This window comes from Oryctolagus cuniculus, chromosome 13 (genome assembly GCF_964237555.1).
Source record: "Oryctolagus cuniculus chromosome 13, mOryCun1.1, whole genome shotgun sequence".
In the NCBI taxonomy this organism is placed as follows: domain Eukaryota; kingdom Metazoa; phylum Chordata; class Mammalia; order Lagomorpha; family Leporidae; genus Oryctolagus; species Oryctolagus cuniculus.
This window is the reverse complement of record NC_091444.1, coordinates 20047259-20064967: the sequence shown is the minus strand read 5'-3', so window position 1 is coordinate 20064967 and position 17709 is coordinate 20047259. Positions and strand designations below refer to the sequence as shown.

General features: G+C 63.2%; 1 protein-coding gene across 1 annotated transcript in view; it reads left to right on the top strand.

The window, feature by feature from the left end:
- Positions 1-17499, top strand: part of LRRN2 (leucine rich repeat neuronal 2) — a 56762-nt gene extending 39263 nt beyond the window's left edge. The window contains exon 2 of the mRNA XM_051821199.2: positions 14528-17499. Coding sequence (XP_051677159.2) covers positions 14684-16903 — 2220 coding nt within the window. The 5' untranslated portion in view covers positions 14528-14683 and the 3' untranslated portion in view covers positions 16904-17499. The remainder of the gene's footprint in view (positions 1-14527) is intronic.
- The last annotated feature ends 210 nt before the right edge of the window (positions 17500-17709 follow it).

Sequence of the window (17709 nt, the reverse complement as noted above, 5' to 3'; positions counted from 1 at the left end):
CTTAAAGAGCACACTGTTGCCATGGCACTTCCCCGGCAGGGCGCGCGGGCGTGGAGGAGCATACCGATGAGACCACCAGGGCCAGCCCGCCCTCCCTGCACCAGCACACACGCGTGCACACACATGCACACGCACACACGCACGCAGGCTCGCATCCTGCAATCACTGGGCTCTACACACACACACAGCACACACATGCACACACAGCACACACGCATGGACACACATGCAGGCTCGCATCCTGCAATCACTGGGCTCTACACACACAGCACACACATGCACACACAGCACACACACATGGACACGCATGCAGGCTCGCATCCTGCAATCACTGGGCTCTACACACACACATGCACACACAGCACATGCACACAGCACACACACATGTACACACAGACACACATGCAGGCTCGCATCCTGCAATCACTGGGCTCTACACACACAGCACACACATGCACACACACATGGACATGCATGCAGGCTCACATCCTGCAATCACTGGGCTGTACACACACAGCACACACATGCACACACACACACGGACACACGCAGGCTCGCATCCTGCAGTCACTGGGCTCTGGTGCCAGCATCTAATCCTTGCTACAAATGCTGAGCCGCGGCCTTAGGCATAAGAGACTTGGAGGTGTTGGCGCACAGCAGGGCTGGCTGAGGGTCTGACTGCAGCAGGTTCCAGGGCAGCCCTGTGGGGTCCAGGCATCCCCGTCGGCTGCTCCTTCTATGTCCCCTGGCGCCCTTGTCTGCGTGTGCTGTGGCTTGAGCAGGTTGGGGAAGCCGCGGGCCAGTCACGTGGGGTGGGTGGGGGTGGCGAGTACCTTCTCAGCTTCAGGGTGCAAGGGAGGCAAACTCACTGCTGGTGGGTGTTTCCTGCAGGGGCCCTGCCTCTTAGCCCTGGCTTCGCATCAAAACCAGCTGGGGATTTTCCTCGTACTATTTCATGATGATTTTATGCATTTCAAGCACCCAGCACAGTGGGTGGAATCTGACGGTGAGCAAGCAGCCGCGCCCCACCTGGACCCCCCGAACCTCCGCCAGGCAGGCGAGGTCGCGTCTTCCTCCGTCTGCCATCATCCACGTGATCATTACTTCGGTTCAGAGTCAATTGCAGACAAATATCAGTAGACTTCTTGCTAAATACTTGAGTATCGACAACTCTGGGTTCAATGTTTTGCAGCTTTTTTGTCTTTTGCTATAAAATTCATGACAGAGGAAGCCCTGGGCCCTTTATTGTACCGTGCCTCGGTTCCAGCCTCAGAGACAGTGTGATGGCCCTGCAGCAGACGGTGGGCTTCAGTATATTTTAAAAGATTCCCGGGGGCCATGGCTTACTTGGTTAATCCTCCGCCTGCGGCGCCAGCATCCCATATGGGCACTGGGTTCTAGTCCCGGTTGGGGTGCTGGATTCTGTCCTGGTTGCCCCTCTTCCAGGCCAGCTCTCTGCTGTGGCCAGGGAGTGCAGTGGAGGATGGCCCAGGTGCTTGGGCCCTGCACCCCATGGGAGACCAGGAGAAGCACCTGGCCCCTGGCTTCGGATCAGCATAGCTCCGGCTGTGGCAACCATTTGGGGGGTGAGCCAACAGAAGGAAGACCTTTCTCTCTGTCTCTCTCTCTCTTACTGTCTAACTCTATCTGTCAAAAAAAAAAAAAATTCCCAGATGAGTCTGTGGTACAGCCAAGGTTGAAAAACACTGAGATAAGAGGAGGCAAATGAGTATCAGTTTCCTGGGCTCCGGGCAGAATGCAGAGCTGTCCTGGCCACGTCCAAGCCTGCCCCTCCCATCCCCAGGCCCCTTCCTTTCCACTTGTTCTCTCCGTAGCGCCACTGGGTCTCTCGTGGTCCAGTGCATATTTCCCAGTGGCAGATCCCTGTCTGTTGCAGACCCCGCACCTGCCACAGCCATGCCGACCCCACACATGCCACAGCCATCCCGACCCCGCACATGCCACAGGCATGCCGACCCCACACGTGCCACAGCCATCCCGACCCCGCACAAGACACGGCCATCCCGACCCCGCACAAGACACAGCCATGCTGACCCCGCACATGCCACAGCCATGCCTGTTCTTTCTCCCGGTGTCTGGGGAACTTCTGGCCACCCGGATGGAGGTGGTGGATGGGGGAGGTGGTGAAGCTCCTGGTAGGAGCACCAAGGGCCGAGGACGACACACGTGGCGGCCGTGGAGCTGTAGGTGGGTGGATGACGGTGGCTGTCCTGGTGGTGTGGGTGGTGTGCCCTCAGTAGCTCACTGGCCACAGTGATACCTGTCCCGGAAGATGCCCCCCAGCACCACCCACTGCTGCAAGGTGCAGCTCTGGTGGAAATTGTGTGAGACCACCTAAGAACTGCCCCGGAGCCCTGGAGCCCTGGAGCCCTGGAGCCCTGGAGGGGGCAGAGCCCGGCAGCCCCGTGCTCTGTCCCACAGCCCTTTAAGGCTGGGCCCCAGTGCTCGATATGAATGTTAGAATCAGAACAATTATTGAAGATGAACATTCTGGGAGCCAGCTGGGCAAGGGATGCCAGCCCTCCTGGGATCAAAAGAGACTGTTCGCTGGGGCCAGCACTGTGGCATAGTGGGTAAGACTGTAGCGTGCAGTGCCACCATCCCATATGGGCACTGGTTTGAGTCCTGGCTGCGCCACTTCTGATTCAGCTCTCTACTGTGGCCTGGGAAAGCAGTGGAAGATGGCCCGAGTGCTTGGGCCCCTGCACCCATGTGGGAGACCCGGAAGAAGCTCCTGGCTCCTGGCTTCAGATCAGCTCCGCTCCGGCTGTTGCAGCATCTGGGGAGTGAACCAATGGATGGAAGACCTCTCTGTAACTCTGCCTTTCAAATGAATAAGTAAATCTTTAAAAAGATAAAGAAAAGAAAAGGAGGAGGAGGAGACTGTTCGCAGCCTGCACAGCTGCCTGTCCCCTTCGTGCTTGGCAGGGACACTGCTACAAGCCGGGCAGCCGGGGGCAGAGGGGAGCAAAGCCCCTGGCCCCAGGGCCACTCCCTCTGTGGGAGGGGTTTAAGGATGAGGACGAGGTTGGAGCTGCTGAGACGCTACATTTTTTAAAATACCTGTATGTAAAAGATGCCTTCACAGTAACGTCGCCCAACGCTTTCATCTCACGGAGGAGAGAACTGGGGTGGCGCGGGCTGCAGATGAACCCCTGCGGAGGACGACATCACAGCTTCCTGGCAGCTGACAACCCCCGGCCAAGTGAGCCTCCCCGGGACCTGCTGGCCCCGGCACACCTCCACAGCGCAGCAGTGCGCCGTGCTGTCTCACTCAGCGCTGGCTTGACCCGAGCGTCTCGGCAAGGAGCGTAGAAGGCGCCGGTCTTATCCCCACCTTGGGGCTCAGAGGGCAGAGTGAATGGCAGAGGGAGCCCAGAACCCAGGGTCCCTGTGGCTGCTTCCCAGGGCTGCCAGCCGGAAGTCCCCCACCCTGGGTGACTCAAACAACAGGTGCTTCCTGTCTGGGGTTAGCAGGCCAGGTGCACAGCCCCGCATCTACAGAGCCATCCTCCCTCTGAGACCTGCAGAGGGCGCCCTCCCCTGCCTCTCCTGGCTTCTGAGTTCTGGGCTCACAGCTCCCACGCCCTCTCCCCCTGTGTCCCTGTCTTCATGGGGCATTTCCCTCGTACAGGGACACCAGCCAGCCATGCTGCCTCCCTGTTGTCACTTGATGACCTGTGCAAGGACCCTACTTCCAAGTAAGGTCAAGTTCACAGGTCCCGGGGTTAGGAGTCGGATGTAGCTGTGGGAGGGGACACGGTTCAGCCATCACAGTCCTGACTCCCAGGCTGACGGCCTTCAGGGACGTGTCCTGTGCGGCATCGCACCTGCTTTCTCCTCCCGTCTCTGTTAGCAAGGAGCCGCCCATCCCCCACCCCGCGTCTCCTGCCCTTCAGAGCGTGGGGCCGGCTGGGAGCAAGGCTGGGAGCACTTTGCACGCTCTGCTCTTCCCAAAGTATTACAGGCTACTAAAGCAGAAGCATGAAATATGGGTGGGCTTTTTATCTTTTTTATTCCCAGACAGTAAAAATCATTAAAGCCAGCACTTAATTAGTTTAATTTTGCAGCCTCTAAATATTGATTTAACCTACCCTCCTTTGTACTTGCTGCAGTCACTGAATTATGCCTCTTATTGATCACAGATGAAGCTTTTCCTTCCACTGAGCTCAGGGCCCTGGGAGCCACGGTCCCCCCACCCCCCACCCCCACCCGGGCCGCAGCAGGCGTGGGGGAGGAGCTGGGCGGCAGAGGGCCTGCCTCCAGGGCTGCTGAGCCAGCCCACCGCCAGTTTCTTCCTCCTGGGTTGGCCCAGGCACGGGGGAGCGTGATTAAGGAGGAGTCGACTGGACTCCCATGGGGAGATGCCCCTTGTTGGGCTGGAGGGAAGAGCAGGAGCCAGACATTGAGCGCGGCGGGTGGGGCTGGGCTGGGGCACAGAGAAGGGGCTTTAAGGCATCAGCTCACTGCCTCCCAGCTGGTCTGGCTCTGCGTTCCTGGGTGGGCTCCTCACCTCTCCCATCCACGGAAGGGGGCTGCTGCCTCCACAGCCTGCGCTCTTGTGAGCCTCATGGCAGCCGCTGCTGGCCGGGACCCAGCCCCAGCTTCCCAGGGGTGCTGTCTCCCCGAGGCTGGGCGGCCGCCCTCGCCCTCCTCTCGCGAGGGTTGCCTGCGCTCCCCTAGGTCCTCACTCAGCGCATACAGGCGGGCTCTATTAATGCTCACCGGTGCAGCTTCCCTGTGGCCGGGACAGAGGAGGTGGTGGGGTCTGGAGTACTTGAGTCCAGTCTGCCAGGGTCACGGTCGGCAGCTCGCCGAGCGCTCTAGGTGCCGCTGCTCCGGGTCTGTAGGATTCTAACCTGGGCTCCGGGGTGATCTCAGGTTTGAGCTCTGTCTGAGGCGTGTGTTCAGATGCAGCGTGCGAGGCCTCTCCCTCAGTGTCTGATTCGGGAGGTGGGGGTGGGGGGGTGCCTGGGAACCTGCATTTCTGACAGGTTCCCAGACTGCGCTTGCGCTGCTGTTCCGGGCACCACAGTGTGGGAGCCGCTGTCCTGGGCCGACCTGCCCCCACTCGCAGACGAGGAACCCAAGGGGTTCAAGCGGCCCCAGCCAGGTCTTCCCTGAGCCAGGACCACACCCCAGACCCAAGCCTTCCACGCCCTGGGCCTGGAGAGAGCCCTGTGGGGTGGGGAGGATGCAGGAGAAGAGCCGGACAGCCTGGAGGAGGTGGCCGGACGGTCAGGCCATTCTGCTGGACAGCCTGGAGGAGGTGGCCGGGATGGTCAGGGCATCCTCACTGCAGTTAGGGGAAGAAAGCAAAGGGACAGCCAGGTGTCTGGGCCTGCCCCGAGGTACTGCGCCCAGGCCCCAGCTCCACCGCCAGCACCATCGCGTGATTTCTGTCCGAGCCTCATCCGGCGAACCTTCCCTCTCCGCCTCATCAGCTCTCATTCTGATCTCATCTTCCTTTCCATCCGCAGGGGCTCAGCCTTCTCCCCCAGGTTTAAGGGCTCTGCTCCCTTGTGGCTCCGCCTCCCTTCCCACCACGGCCCCATGCTCACTGGAGGGGGTGGGGGGGAGCCTCAGCCCCGGGCTCCAAGTCCCCGTCCCCACGCAGGCAGTCCTGAATTCCCTTCCCGCTGCCCCTCTCCGCCCTGCCTGGAGCAGCGCCCGGGCTGAGAGGGTACGTGCACAGATTCTTCCAGGGAGGAGGAAGGTTCATGATTTGGGAGGTGTAGGGGTGCTGGTGGTCAGGAAAGACACCGCAGAGAAAGGGCATAAACTGAGACTTGGGACGGAGAGGAATCGCCAGACGTGCACGTGGGGAAAGGGACTTGCGCGCTGGGACCCGGGATGTGCAAAGGCCTGGGGGCAGGAAGAGTGGTGCCTGGGTCTCTCTGGGGTCCCCTCTTCCCCCTGCACCCCGGCCCCAGCTCCCAGGGGCCCCTGTGTCTCAGAGCCTGCTCAGCACCCACGCTGGGCTGCCCGCCGGGCTGCAGAGGGAGGACCCTTCTGGGAGGGGCTCTCCCACCCCTTCCAGACAGTGTCTGGGAAAGGGGCGAAGCCGCTGCCCCCGAGCCAGGAGATGCTGGAGCTGGCTCCTTCTGGGTCACAGTTGTGTCCGGTGCTGGGGACGCACAAATGACCTCAGTCCTGACACTGTCCCGAGGCTGGAAGAGGACCCTCGCCGAGTGCTCGTGGTGGGCACTGGAGCCCCGCCCACACTGGGAGGAGGTGCCCTACCCGGAGTCCTTGTGCCCCGATGGGGCCGTCTGGGTGCTGGAAGCCGAGGAGTGGCCCGGCGGGGAATGTGGCTCCGACAACTTGAGGGAGACAGAACGGGAAAGAGGTGCTCCCGAGCCTGGGCACAGCACACGTTCCCCGCGCAGCAGGTCCCCCCTCCCGTGGAAGACGCGTTGGAGGGAGGGCACTGCAGCTCACTCGGCCAGCAAGGGGGTCCCCAGGGAGACAGGTGAGCCAGTCTCTGAGGAGCCCGGGGCAGGGGCTGCGGCGGCCAGAGGCGCATCCCTGAGGGCCGGCAGAGGCACGGGCAGAGAGTAAACAGCTGCCGGGCCTGGGCCCCTCTCCGGGCCACTCCCCACTGGCGCCCTCCCCTCTTACGAAGAGAGGCCCAGGCAGGCTCTCTCCTAGGCCCCCCCCCCCCCGCCTCTCCCACCCTCCGTGGGGCCGGCTGGAGAACAGAGCACTGCTCACAGGCCAGCCCTGCCCGCCCAGGCCCAGGCAGTGGCGCTCACTGGAACCCTGCCCCTGGTTCCAGAGGGGAGGGAGAGCAAGGGTAGACAAAGGACCCCTCACTCTGCCCAAGATGTGCCCGCCAGCCCATGCCCACCCGGCCACCTGACCACAGGCGCTCTGCACCGTCACGGACTGAGCCGGGCTGGCACGGGATGCCCACCATGTTCGCAGCTGGAGTCCTGCCCCGGCTGGCGGGGGCCCCGGCCCTGGACCCTTAGCTTCCCTAAGCCCAGGTCTCTGTCTACAGAGCACACACCGTGGGGCGGGCGTTGTGGCACACAGGTTAAGCTGCCTCTTATCCCGTCTCCCATGTTGGAGTGTCTGCGTGGAGTCCCGGCTGCTCCACTTCCCATCCAGCTCCCTGCTAATGTGCCTGGGAAGACAGCAGGTGCTCTGGTCCCTGCCACTCACCCGGGAGGCCCGGATGGAGGTCCTGGCTCCTGGGCTTCTGCCTGGCCCAGCCCTGACTGTGTGGGCATTTGGGGAGTGAACTAGTTGATAGACGCTCGCACTCTCGCTCTCGCTCTGCCTCTCAAGGAGAGGAGAGACCCCCCAGGCGGGGGTGTTTGGGGCTGCTCAGGTCTGTCGGGGGGCCTCTGTCTGCTCAGCCTGTCCCCTGGGACACTGCCGCTGCCACACGTCATCGTCTCGGGGGTCAGCTGGCAGGCAGGGACTCAGCTTCCGAATGAGATGAACTCCGTTAAATGCTGCTCCTGGGGCTTTTTTAGCTGCAGTCCAAGGCAAACAAACACACACTGAAGTGCATTCCTGCATCATGTCCGCTTACACGAGGGCAGATGTCTGTGTGCTGTTGTGCGTGTGTGAAACAGGGGCCAGCCTTCCCTAAACAGCGCTTAGCCCGGCCACCCCCAGTGCATGCTGGTACCTCCCGGTGCCTTCTGTCTTTGAAGCCGCGCAGGCCGTGACCTAGTCGTGGCCCATGTTCCCAGTTCAGGTCAGGGCGCCTTGCCCATGTGGAAGGAGGCCCCAGGTCAGCAGAGGGGCACACGCTGGCCGGGCAGGGAGTCTCGGAGCCCATCGGGGAGGAAGGTGCTATGTGGCGATTCAGAGACCAGCGGGGCTATAACCAGGCTTCTCAGGGAAGGGAGGGCATTTGGGATGGGGTTTTGTGGCTGAAGAAGAGTTGCATGGCTGCAGTGAGGGAGGGTGTGTGGGGAAACAGGAAGCCTGGCTTAGTGGAGTGTGGGTGTGTGATAGAAAAAGGTAGTACAGGGGCAGTGAGAGGGCCCCCTAGGGTGCAGGGCCCGGGAGGGACCCCGCTGTGTGTGTGTGTGTGTGTGTGTGTGTGTGTGTGTGTGTGTGAGGGGCAGATCACCACTGTGTGCTGGGCGCTGGAGGGCGGGGCTGACCAGCAGACTTGGGAGCAGGAAGAGGTGGCGCGGGGACAAGCTGCGCTCTCAAGGGAGTCCTTGAGCTGGCGAGTGAGGGGGTCAGCGGTGCGGGCCCCCCCTGCATCCTCTGGCCCAGACTGTGTGATGAGAAGGCCCCCCTGTGCGGGCCTATGGGACTAAGCCGGTCACCTAGCCGTCCTCCTGCCCGGGTCAGTGCCACCGCCCACGCTCCGCGTCTCGGCCTGGGGGTCCCGGGTTACGCGTGGTCCCGAGAGGCCACTCTGAAGTCAGAGGCTGCAAGAGGAGGATTTCGGGTTCCCACGCCACATGTGGTCAGCTCAGTGGGGGAGGGGCGTGCGGCTGGACGCTGCCCGGCAGGGGGCCTGGAGTGCCTGTGCCCCCCGGCTGCGGCTGCGGGGTTGGGGGAGTGCACCCTGTGTGCGCCGCCATGGACAGATAGGGAGTCAGCGGGAGGAGCGGCCACACTTCGGCACAGCAGCCGCGGAGGAGCCCAGCGCTCAGCAGGGCCAGCCCAGGGCCTTCCCGCCACTCCCCCTGGGCCGAGGGGTTTCCGATCAGACTCTGGAAGGTGGAGCCTGGTGTGTGGCTGAGGGAGAGGAGGGCTGCCGGCCGCCTCGTGTGTCGTGCACCATGCGTCGGGCCCCTCCCCTTGCGCACCGGGCTGTGGGGCGTAGGCGGAGTCGTCTTCGCAGCTCCGGGGTGACCGGGCACTGAATCGCCAGGGCCAGCTGTGGGGGAGGGGGGCAGTGCTGGGTCCTCCAGCAGCATAGCAGCATCCGCGCCGTCTCAGTACCCGGCTGCGGAGGGCAGCAGCTCCAGCTACTAACCATGGAGCCCGCAAACACTTCCCGGGAGCCTTGCCAAAGCCCACAGCTTAACAGGGGTTCTAGGGGATAAATCCCAGGCTTTCTGCCAAATCCAGAGAGACTGTCTGGAGGAGGCAGGTCCGGTGGGTTTCACGGAGCCAGCCCTTACAAAAAACAACCTTGTTCTTGGAGGGGACATCCAAACCTATTCTCCCAAACTGTGGTTCCAGGGCTTTCTGTCTCCTGTCCCCGGCCCCCGGTCAGAAGACGGTCAGGTGTGCCCAGCCACACCCAGAGAGGAACAGGGTCTGAAGGGCCTAGCGGGTGGACCCTCGTCCATCGCTGCAGGGTACTGGGAGCCAGCTCCTGGGTGGCAGGTGTTGAGCGGCAGCGGCTGGGCTGAGCCAGAGACCCCGGATTTGCATCCCGGCCCTGCCCCGTAGAAGCCGTGCAGCCTGGTGAGTGGGTGCCTTCACCCTGCTGAGAGCCAGCAAGCCCTGATGCCTGCAGGCGGGGTGGACGGGAGGATTCCGTGGGGAGCACTCACTCCCAGGGACCCTCTCCGTGCTCAGTGCCACCCCAGAGCTCTGGGGACTCAGGAAGCCTGTTAGACATGGTCCCTGTCACAGAGAGCCAGAGACGCCGCGGGGGAAACGTGCCCGTGGCAGGCTGCAGATGAGAGACAGACAGCTCCCCACCGCCTGCTAGCAACTGTCCACCAGCCTGCATGAGGGCGTCGCGTGCCAGGTGAGTGGGCGGCTCCAGGCTCCCCCCGGCAAGGGGCTGTGTGTGAGCAGAGTGAGGAGGACTCGCCTGGGCCTCGGGGTCAGAGGTGAACTCGTGCCATCAGCTGTGCCCTCCCTCTGGAGCCCGAAGCCTAATGCTGGGCTCTGCCTCACTCCCCCTGCCCAGCCCAGGTAGGTGAAGGGGACGGAGCTGGCTGGGGCTGGCTGGAGCTGGCTGGGGCTGGCTGGAGCTGGCGGGGAAGGCGAGCCCCTGGAGGGCTTTCAGAGAGAGAGGGAGACCAATCTTCCATCTGCTGGTTTACTCCCCAGATGGCTGCAATGGCTGGGACTGGGCCAGGCCAAAGCCAGGAGCCAGGAGCTTCATCCAGGCCTCCCACCATCCTCCTGGTTCCCAGGTGCATTAGCAGGAAGCAGGACCGGAAGTGGAGCAGCCTGGACTCAAACTGGTGCCTGTTTGGGATGCCAGCATTGCAAGGCATCTTAACCTGCTGCACCACAACGTCAGCCTCTCAATTCAGTTTTTCTTTTCTTTTCTTTTTTTTTAAGATTTATTTGAGAGGCAGAGTACAGAGAGGGAGAGAGGGAGAGACAGTGAACTCTTCCACCTGCTGATTCACTCCCTAGATAGCCACAACGGCCAGGGCTGGGCCAGACCAGAGCCAGGAGCTTCTTCCAGGTCTTGCACCTGGGTGCAGGGGGCCAAGCACTTGGGCCATCCCCTGCTGCTTCCCCAGGTGCATTAGCAAGGAGCTGGATCAGAAGTGGAGCAGCCAGGACTTGAACCGGTGCCTATATGGGATGCTGGTGTCACAGGCAGTGGCTTTACCCACTACGCCACGACGCCAGCCCCTCAATTCGGGTTTTTTGTTTGTTTGTTTTGCCAGGCAGAGTTAGACAGTGAGAGAGAGGTACAGAGAGAGAGTTATAGACAGTGAGAGAGAGACAGAGAGAAAGTGGTCTTCCTTCCATTGGTTCACTCCCCTAATGGCTGCTACAGCCAGCGCACTGCGCTGATCCGAAGCCAGGATCCGGGTACTTCCTCCCGGTCTGCCGTGCAGGTGCAGGGGCCCAAGCACTTGAGCCATCCTCCACTGCCTTCCCGGGCCACAGCAGAGAGCTGGACTGGAAGAGGGGCAACCGGGACAGAATCTGGTGCCCCGACCGGGACTAGAACCTGGTGTGCCGGCGCCGCAGGCGGAGGATTAGCCTATTGAGCCACAGCGCCAGCCCTCAATTCGTTTTTAAAAGGTTTCTTGATCCATTCTGTGCTGTGGAGCACTGATCCAGCCCTTAGAACAAATTGTAGGGGAAGAGGGGGATGCAGGGGCTCGGGGAGGGGCCGGCTGGAGAGCCCAGTGCACCCTCACCCCCCGCACTGTGCTCACTGCCTGGGCTCTCCAAATCGGTTTTGCATTTTTGGTCCTACCTCCCCAGCCAGAACGCACTTACTATTATTTTTGTTTGTTTGTTTTTTGACAGGCAGAGTGGACAGTGAGAGAGAGAGAGACAGAGAGAAAGGTCTTCCTTTGCCGTTGGTTCACTCTCCAATGGCCGCTGCGGCCGGCGCACCGCGCTGATCCGATGGCAGGAGCCAGGTGCTTCTCCTGGTCTCCCATGGGGTGCAGGGCCCAAGCACTTGAGCCATCCTCCACTGCACTCCCGGGCCACAGCAGAGAGCTGGCCTGGAAGAGGGGCATCCGGGACAGAATCCGGCGCCCGACCGGGACTAGAACCCGGTGTGCCGGTGCCACAAGGCGGAGGATTAGCCTAGTGAGCCGCGGCGCCGGCTACGTACTTACTATTATTAAGAGAGACAGACAGAGATCTCTTACTTCCTGGTTCACTCCCCCAAGCCCACAACACCCAGAGCTAGGCCAGGCCAAAGCCAGGAGCCGAGAACCGCACCCGGGTCTCCCACACGTGTGCGTGGCAGGGGCCTAGCTATTTGAGTCACCCCCTGCTGCCTCCCAGGGTGGGCATTAGCGGGGAGCTGGGGTCAGGAGCAGAGCCAGGACTTGAAGCCAGGAGATCAAACCCCCGAGGCAGGCGTGTGCCAAACACCCAGCCCCACGGTGGTGCTCTGAAGGCATGGCCATGTCCCTTGTTTCTGAAGGCAGGGGGAGAGCTCTGTGGAGCCCCAGGCCCAAGTCCTACTGTCCCCCAACAAGCCCCGGAGCTGGTGAGCCGCCACCCACCTGCCGACCCCCTCCCCGGGAGCTGCCCAGAGCTGGAAGGCAGCCACTGCTGGTGGAGCTGTGTGTGTGTGTGACACACTCCTCATTTTACACAGGGTAACAGACGCTCAGAAGAGGCAAGTGACTGTCTGCAGGGGGCTCTGGCAGGGAGAGGCAGAGCCAAGAGGTGGGCCCAGGCCTGTTGCAGGCGGCCCTGCTGGCTCGAGCCAGGGGTGGGCGGGAATCAGTGGCCTCTGGGGTGTAAGTGTGGTGGGACCCCCAGCCTTGGATCCAGTTCCCTGACGGGGACCCCTCGGGGCCTGAACTCATCCATTGCTTCCTCCCACCCGCAGGCCGTACCACAGTCCCTCCCCTCGCCCCCATCCCTGGGTTGGATGGCCACATTCCCTGAGCCTGCCCTGGGCCACGTGTGCAGGCCTGCATGCCTGTGTGCACGTGTTTGTTTGCCCTGAGTTGTGCGTGTCAGTGCACACACACACACACGCATGCATGCACCTACGCAAAACCTCGGCCTTTTAAGCCACGGTTGTTTTTCCCACCTTCAGAAATAGCTGCAGAGGAAAGTGGGGAGTAGTCAGATGCAAACGGGCACTCTCCTGCTCAGGGGAGGGCGCCCTGCCCCCAGCTGCCCCCGCCCCGCACGCCAGTGTCCTGGACGTGGGATGAGCTGGGCGCGGAGCCCCTGGGCTGGCCGAGAGGCACCCGCCTGCGTGGCGCTGCGAGACACGGCTCCCACTCTGCAGCCCCTGGAAAGGGGTCCTCCCCTGGGGACCGCAGGAGCCAGTGCGCCCCAGGCCTCAGCAGGGAGGGGTGGAAAGCGACAACCGGCAGGCTGGGGGCCACTCCTGCCTCTTGGCTGCTTTCCAGCTCTGTGAGCCGAGCTGTTCAAGGTCTTCTGGACCTCAGCTTCCGCATCTGCAAACTGGGCACACGAACGCTTATCCCCTAGGCAACAGCTAAGATGACGTCAGACGTTCAGTCTCCGGAGGTCCTGGGTGGGGGTGGGCCCTCAGCAGGCGTCTGCTTCCCTGAGAACTGCGCGGCCTCGGGCCTCTACTCGGGACGCAGGACAGGCCCCAGCGGGGAACATAGACTCTGGCTCCTTTCCTTCCCTCTTGGGGTCAAGGCCGACATGGGACCATCCTCCAGGGCAGCAAGCCTGGCCCTGGGACCTGAGAGAACCTGCGCCCGTGGGACCCCGGCGTGTCAGTGTGCCTGGATAGGTGACGCCCACCGGGGAGGGAGGAAAGAGCAGTGGCTTGATTCCAGATTGGGGGGGGGGTGTTGGGGGGGATCTAGTGTGTTGGGGGGTCTAGTCTCCAGGGGGAAAGGTCCCTGGGACCACAGAGGTTGGTTCCTACAATACACTTGGCACGTGTCCTGGGCTCTGGTGCAGCAGTGAGACAGGTCTGTGGTTGAAGCGGTCTCCCCGTGTGGCCTGGCCAGGGCCGTGACAGCAGGAAGCGTGGGCCAGACAGGCCGGATATTTGGAGACGCTGTCCCAGGAGGTGGCTGAACTTGAGTCTTGAAGGACACGTTGGAACTGTCCAGGGAGGAGTCAGGGTGACATCAGCCCCAGCGGCCTGTGCACAAGACAAGCCAGGAGTGGCCAGGCCTTGTCACACGGGTCTTAGCCACAGGGCTGAGGAGTGCAGATGTGGGTGTCTGGACCCCACAGGCTCCAGGCAGCTCTGCCAGGCTGCTGGGAGAGAGAGCGCTCTGCCTGCAGGACCCCCGACTTGGGAAAGTCTAAGTGGGTGGTGTAAGGTCGCCACAAAAACACACCAAACACCAGAGTAAGGGAAAGGGTTTATTGGGGAAAACCCAGCAGGCTGGAGGGAAGGGGCGAGAAGGAAAAAGTGAGTGACTGAGAGAGAGGAGAGAAGAGATAGCGAGGAGAGAAGAGAGAGAGCAAGAGGAGAGAGGAGCCAAGAGAGAGGAGAGGGAGCCACGTGTTTAGGAGCAGGTCCTTTTAAAACTTTGCTGGGGGTGGGCAGGGAAGTAGGAGCAGCGAATCCTGTTAGGATGAGGGTGGAGCTTGACACCGGTGGTTGGGCCATGTGGCCACCTGGCTTCCAGCCATGGCGGCGGGGGCTGGAGCCTAGGATGGTGTCAGGGTGTATAGATCGCGCCATAGATAAGACTGCGCCATTTTCCTAACAGGTGGCAGGCAGGACCTGCCGCCTCCCCAGCCTCCTTGGATGTCAACTCCGGAGTTCTGGGGCCCATCTCAGGTGCTGGAAGCTGCCCTTGCTCCCACCAGCTGCTGCCCACCCCCACCTACCCTGCCAGGGGAGGTCTCAGCCATCATCTTACCCAGCAAGCCAAGGTGGGGGGAGGGCTGGGGTCAGAAAGGTTAGGGGGCGCCTACCCTCATCTCTCCGGGCTCTGGAGAACTGCAGGTGACAAGGGCCCCAGACCCTTGGCTCTCCTTCCCGCACACACACACCTTCCTCCGAGTTCTCCCAGGTCTTTCCCCGACGACTGCCAGTGGCTCCCTCCTGAGGTCATGGGAAAGGACACAGCAGCCTTAGGGACTGCAGGGCAGGACCCGGCCCTGGCCTTGGCCTGCTCCCTGCCGCTTCTTAGGCTTCGCTGGTAGCTCCTTAACTCCGGTCCTCTCCTTCCAGGGCCGCCCCGACGTGGCGTGGCGATGAGCGGGAAGGCCCAGCGCCGGTGGACAAGGATGAGGATCCGCACCCAGGCGGGCCAGCAGTGATGCCCCCGTCCCCTCAGAGAATGGCTGCCCTGGGCAGGTGCTTCCCCGGGCCCTGGCCGGGCTGCTGATGCTCACCTGCGCACGGCAAAGAGCAGGACTCTGCGCTCGTCCCGTGGATGGTCCCCTGCCCTGCAGCTCCACCATGGGGCTCCTGGTGGCACCCCTCCTGCTAGCCTGGGTGGCCGGTGCCACTGCCGCCGTGCCCGTGGTGCCCTGGCGTGTGCCCTGTCCCCCGCAGTGTGCCTGCCAGATCCGGCCCTGGTACACGCCGCGCTCGTCCTACCGCGAGGCCGCCACGGTGGACTGCAACGACCTGTTCCTGACGGCGGTGCCCCCGGCGCTGCCTGCGGGGACGCAGACCCTGCTGCTGCAGAGTAACAGCATCGTGCGTGTGGACCAGAGCGAGCTCGCCTACCTGGCCAACCTCACGGAGCTGGACCTGTCCCAGAACAGCTTCTCGGACGCCCGGGACTGCGACTTCCGGGCCCTGCCCCAGCTGCTGAGCCTGCACCTGGAGGAGAACCAGCTGGCGCGGCTGGAGGACCACAGCTTCGCGGGGCTGGCCGGCCTGCAGGAGCTCTATCTCAACCACAACCAGCTGTACCGCATCGCCCCCCGGGCCTTCGCGGGCCTCGGCAGCCTGCTGCGGCTGCACCTCAACTCCAACCTGCTCAGGGCCGTTGACAGCCGCTGGTTCGAGATGCTGCCCAGCTTGGAGATCCTCATGATCGGCGGCAACGCGGTGGACGCCATCCTGGACATGAACTTCCGGCCGCTGGCCAACCTGCGCAGCCTGGTGCTGGCGGGCATGAACCTGCGGGAGATCTCCGACTACGCCCTGGAGGGGCTGCAGAGCCTGGAGAGCCTCTCCTTCTACGACAACCTGCTGGCCCGCGTGCCCAGGCGGGCGTTGCAGCAGGTGCCGGGGCTCAAGTTCCTGGACCTGAACAAGAACCCGCTGCAGCGCGTGGGGCCGGGGGACTTCGCCAACATGCTGCACCTCAAGGAGCTGGGGCTGAACAACATGGAGGAGCTGGTCTCCATCGACAAGTTCGCCCTGGTCAACCTCCCCGAGCTGACCAAGCTGGACATCACCAACAACCCGCGCCTGTCCTTCATCCACCCCCGCGCCTTCCACCACCTGCCCCGCATGGAGACACTCATGCTGAACAACAACGCCCTCAGTGCCTTGCACCAGCAGACGGTGGAGTCCCTGCCCAGCCTGCAGGAGGTGGGGCTCCACGGCAACCCCCTCCGCTGCGACTGCGTGATCCGCTGGGCCAACGCCACGGGCACCCGCGTGCGCTTCATCGAGCCGCAGTCCACCCTGTGTGCGGAGCCGCCCGACCTGCAGCGCCGCCCGGTCCGCGAGGTGCCCTTCCGGGAGATGACGGACCGCTGCCTGCCCCTCATCTCGCCCCACAGCTTCCCCCCGAGCCTCCAGGTGGCCAGCGGCGAGAGCAAGGTGCTGCACTGCCGGGCGATGGCGGAACCAGAACCCGAGATCTACTGGGTCACTCCAGCCGGGGTGCGACTGACGCCTGCCCATGCGGGCAGGAGGTACCGGGTGTACCCGGAGGGAACCCTGGAGCTGCGGAGGGTGACGGCGGACGAGGCCGGGCTGTACACCTGCGTGGCCCAGAACCTGGTGGGGGCCGACACCAAGACAGTCCGCGTGGTGGTTGGCCGTGCGCCCTTCCAGCCGGACAGGGGCAGCGGCAGCCGGGGCCTGGAGCTCCGGGTGCAGGAGACACACCCCTACCGCGTCCTGCTCTCCTGGGTCCCCCTGCCCAACACAGTCTCCACCAACCTCACCTGGTCCAGCGCCGCCTCCTTCCGAGGCCGGGGGCCCCGCGCCCTGGCCCGCCTGCCCCGGGGCACCCACAGTTACAATATCACCCGCCTCCTGCAGGCCAGCGAGTACTGGGCCTGCCTGCACGTGGCCTTCGCCGATGCCCACACCCAGTCGGCTTGTGTGTGGGCCAGGACTACAGAGGCCGCTCCTTGCCACGGGGCCCTGGGGGACCGGCCGGGGCTCATCGCTGTCCTGGCCCTGGCCATCCTCCTGCTGGCAGCAGGGCTCGCCGCCCGTGTCGTCAGTGCAGGCCAGCCCAGGCCGGGGGTGGCCGCGCGGCCTCTCCTCCCAGCCTGGGCTTTCTGGGGCCGGGGTGCCCCGTCCATCCGGGTGGTGTCCGCGCCCCTTGTCCTGCCCTGGAATCCCGGGAGGAAGCCGGCTGGATGCTCAGAGCGGGGCACGCTTTCGCCACCGTTGTCTCAGAACTCCTGAAGCCTGGCTGTTCTCGGCAGCAGGGGAGGAACTAGGACCGCTCTGTACCGAAAAGGGACGCACCCCGAGGAAAGCGACTCGGACCTGTGGGCTTGGGGCCTGGCAGCTGGACGGAGACAGATGGAGCTCTGTGGCCCCAGGGGGGCATCCCCAGGGCCTGCTGCCAGCCCCAGGAACCTCGCCCAGGACAGGAAGGACCCTGGCCAGGGCCTCCCACCTGCCCATTTCTCTGGGGGCTCAGGGTTCCTGGCCCCTCGCTTGGCCGTCCCCTGCCTGTCCCCGGGGCCGCTGGCCCACAGGCGGCCTCCCTTCCTTTCTCGCTATCGTGCAGTCTTGGTTGCTTGCTCTTCCCCCTCCTGGGCAAGGGCTGAAGGGGGCCTCTCCTTCCCACCTCGGGGCCCACCCTCAAAGCAAGCACGACCCCCAGACAGACCCGAAGGACCCCTGGGGACAGCCCGGGCTCCCTGGAGCGGACTTTCTCTCGGCAATTTTGTACCTTTGTGGAGAAATGTGTCCCCAACCCCAACCCCATTCGCTCTCTTCTATTTTGTAAAAAATAAAAATAAACAATAACAACAATAATCCGGGAAAGGAAAGGCGAAGAACCCTTTGGATGGCGCGTGTGGCTCAGAGCTCTCCGCTCCGGGCTCTGCAGGAGGAAAAAGGGAGCGAGGAGGTGGCGGGTGGCGGGTTCCCTCTGCGGCTGGAATTCTGGCCTTCCAGGTGCCTCTGGAAGTGGCCCTAGGGGTCTCCTGTGAGCAGGAGAGGCGGGCGGTGGCCAGAGACAGCAAGGAGAGGGTGGGAGA